General features: G+C 30.9%; 1 protein-coding gene across 1 annotated transcript; it reads left to right on the top strand.

Annotated features, from left to right (window-relative positions):
• The first annotated feature begins 302 nt into the window (after positions 1-302).
• Positions 303-1,930, top strand: LOC108320975 (uncharacterized). Its single transcript, XM_017552581.2, has 2 exons — positions 303-441; positions 1,016-1,930. The coding sequence occupies exon 2, from the start codon at positions 1,023-1,025 to the stop codon at positions 1,677-1,679; it is 657 nt and encodes a 218-aa protein (XP_017408070.1). The 5' UTR covers positions 303-441; positions 1,016-1,022; the 3' UTR covers positions 1,680-1,930.
• The last annotated feature ends 1,379 nt before the right edge of the window (positions 1,931-3,309 follow it).

Genomic DNA, 3,309 nt, shown 5'->3' on the forward strand with positions numbered 1-3,309 from the left:
ATGATGCTGATATAAAAAATATTTTTAAATTAAAAGTATTAAAAGAAGTTAAAAAATTACAAAATAATAGGGATATTATTTACTGTCCCACTTCAATTATTTAAAAAACTAAATTGAATAAAAAATATTAAAACTAAATTGAATAAAAAATGTTAAAACGAATAAATTTAATTAAAGTAAAAAGCATTTAAGTTTTATTTTTTCGATGAAAAAGGTTACCATTTAAAATCATAAAGAAATATAACAGGTAAAAGACGAGAATAGCCTCTGACAAGTTTTAAAATACACATCGTTGTCCCTATAAAATCCTAAATACATTACTGCAAACCCTGAGAGATTGAAGCTGCTGCATCAAACTTTCCACCCCTGCCGCCGCCGTCAGTGCAGGTCGCTTCCACCACTGCCAGCTTCTCCGTCTTTGACTACTCTCCCTCTTTTCAAGTATGCTTTTTAGCTTTGTTTCACGTTCAGTATCGTATATTGCTCTGTTCTAGTTACTCCGTATTGACCTAGTTGGATTTCATTGTCAAATTCTTCTGATCGTGAGCATGGAAAACAAAAACTAATCTGCACAAATCCATGCTTTAGTTGGAATCTCTGAATTAGATAAATGATGTGGAGGAATAGGTTTTAGTTATTCTATGTTTCTCATAAAATTGTGAAGGATTTGAAAAGGAAGTGAAATTGAACAATGTTAACGTGTGGCTCCTTAGTTAAGAGTAAGTGTCCTTTAGTATAAAGGAGAATAATCCAATCAGTTGATAAGGAGGTTTGGAGCACCTGATCAGTTATATTTTCTTGCAAACTGTGAAATTTTGTTCTGTTTCGGAATTTTCTGCTCATCATAGCTGTGTGAAGTTGCCTGCAGATGCTATTTTATACTAGGAAATATCAGCTATTGCGAACTATTTGTGATTGATAATTATGCTGCTCATAACTAGAAGTGGAGAAATAGACAATTGTTTGCCTTTTTGTATGTTTTAAATAAACTTATTTTGGGTTGCTTTTTGAACAGGTGCAGAATGGTGTCGAATCAGACTACCATGGAAATTGAGACTGGGGCATCTGAAGCCAAAGTATTGCCACCGAAGCCAAAGTTTGAGGCGTTGAAGCCTCATGAGATGTCTGATGGACAGATTCAGTTCCGGAAGGTGAATGTTCCACCTCATCGTTATACCCCTCTCAAGAAAGCTTGGATGGATATCTATACTCCCATTTTTGAACAGATGAAAATTGATGTGCGCATGAATTTGAAGGCTCGTAGAGTTGAGCTGAAGACAAGGGCCGACACACCTGATATTAGTAACCTGCAAAAATGTGCTGATTTTGTCCATGCTTTCATGCTGGGTTTTGATGTCATAGATGCCATCGCTCTTCTGCGTCTGGATGAGCTCTACGTTGAGTCTTTTGAGATCAAGGATGTTAAAACACTTAGAGGCGACCACTTGTCTCGTGCAATTGGAAGGTTATCTGGCAAAGGTGGTAAAACAAAGTTTGCAATTGAGAACGCATCTAAGACAAGAATCGTGATTGCTGACACCAAAATTCACATATTGGGATCTTTTGCCAACATAAAGATTGCCAGGGATTCTCTTTGTAGCCTGATTCTCGGATCACCAGCAGGAAAGGTGTATTCAAAACTAAGAGCAGTTACTGCTAGATTGGCAGAAAGGTTTTGATCCTCTCTTATTCATGCCATTATAGGATTATTTTCTTGTTCCCTTAGATTCTTTTTTATAACTATCTAGTTTGTTGAGGATGATATTGTGATGAAAATCTTCATTCAGTTCAGTTCAGCTATCCAAGTCCAAATCAATCATTGTTGTGAGTGTAAACATACTGTTTAAGTCAAGTTTTGTCCGTGATCATGAATACATTGGTACAAATTAGCGTCATTCATGAATGTATACTGATCGATTGTTACAGAAAATCTTGTTAGCTTATGTGTGCCGAGTTCAATCTACAATAGGTGATAAGTCCTTTTAGTCTCTCTTTAAATTGACTCTGATATGAGAGAAAATCAATAACAATCTACCATAGGTTATTATTTCTTATTCGTTTTTCACGTGAATTACATCAACTAAAACACTAATTATTGATAATCAAAATTAAAATATGTTTTCTCTTTTCAGTTATAAAATATACAAAAACTAATGTGTGGGTTGGTGTTTAAATGTCAATATGTATGAGTTATTAAAAATAAAAGGCCAAAATTACTAGAAGTTAGAGGCTATCACAGGTTAAATATTCAAAATGTTGGGTAATTTTAAATGTCTTTATTGGAAAGTGAAGTGGAAAATTAGTTGGTTAAAGATGAGAGATACCTATGGTATATTAACATTTATATTTTTAATAAGATCAATTATCATTTAAATTTCCCACTGCATAGGCAAATATTGTGGCACGTATGTATATACTTAAAAATATAAATTGTGGTACAAGTTATTTAGTGCTGAATAGAGTCTCAGACTTGAGATTATATTGTCTGTCATTCATTCCCAGCTCTTGGACTATTTAAGTTCAAATGTTACTTCCTGCACCTCACGATTTCTTCTCACATACCCTCAAATTTTCAAAATGATCACTATTTTTCAGAAGCTTTAAGCTTTACAACAATTTGGGAATATAATTTTTGGAATAAGATTTTTTGAAAAATATTTGGGAACAGTATTTCCGAAACGCATTAAAGGCATTCCAGAACAGGTTCTTTGAAATAAGATTTCCAAAATAAACTTTCCAGAATGTATATAATATTTTCTGGAATGAGTTTTTTAGAACACCCTTACATGAAATGTGTTTTGAAAAAAGATTTCTTCAATGTTTAATTCAATAAGAGCAATGTCATAATAATAAATAAGATTAAATATACTTATAATCTTTAAATTTATATCCAAAATAGTAATTTGCTTTATTTTTTTGTAAATTTTGATATAATTTGGAGTGTTAAATTTTTTTATGTAAAACATTTTAAGTTTATATTAGAGTTACATTCTTTAACATGTGAAAATAATTAACTTAAATAAATTAAAAGAATTATTTCAATTTCATTCTTAAATTTAGATACCAAAATGTATTAAAGTTTAAAATATGAATAAATTTTAATTTATTGACATAATAAACGAACTAAAAATATATTTAATTTTTCTAAATAATATTAACTATAAAAAAGGAGATATAGAATTAATTATTTATAGACTTTTGGACCTTTGAAAAATACATTAACAGTTTCTATACATGTTGTAACATCCTTTTTAGTAGTATAAAACTACTAAAATAAAACATTATATAGATGATAACTTACCAAGAATT

Source organism: Vigna angularis, chromosome 6 (genome assembly GCF_016808095.1).
Source record: "Vigna angularis cultivar LongXiaoDou No.4 chromosome 6, ASM1680809v1, whole genome shotgun sequence".
Classification (NCBI taxonomy): Eukaryota; Viridiplantae; Streptophyta; class Magnoliopsida; order Fabales; family Fabaceae; genus Vigna; species Vigna angularis.

Bases quoted from the DNA above. Each gene is read 5' to 3' on its own strand.
- LOC108320975 (XM_017552581.2), top strand. From the start codon at position 1,023: ATGGTGTCGAATCAGACTACCATGGAAATTGAGACTGGGGCATCTGAA.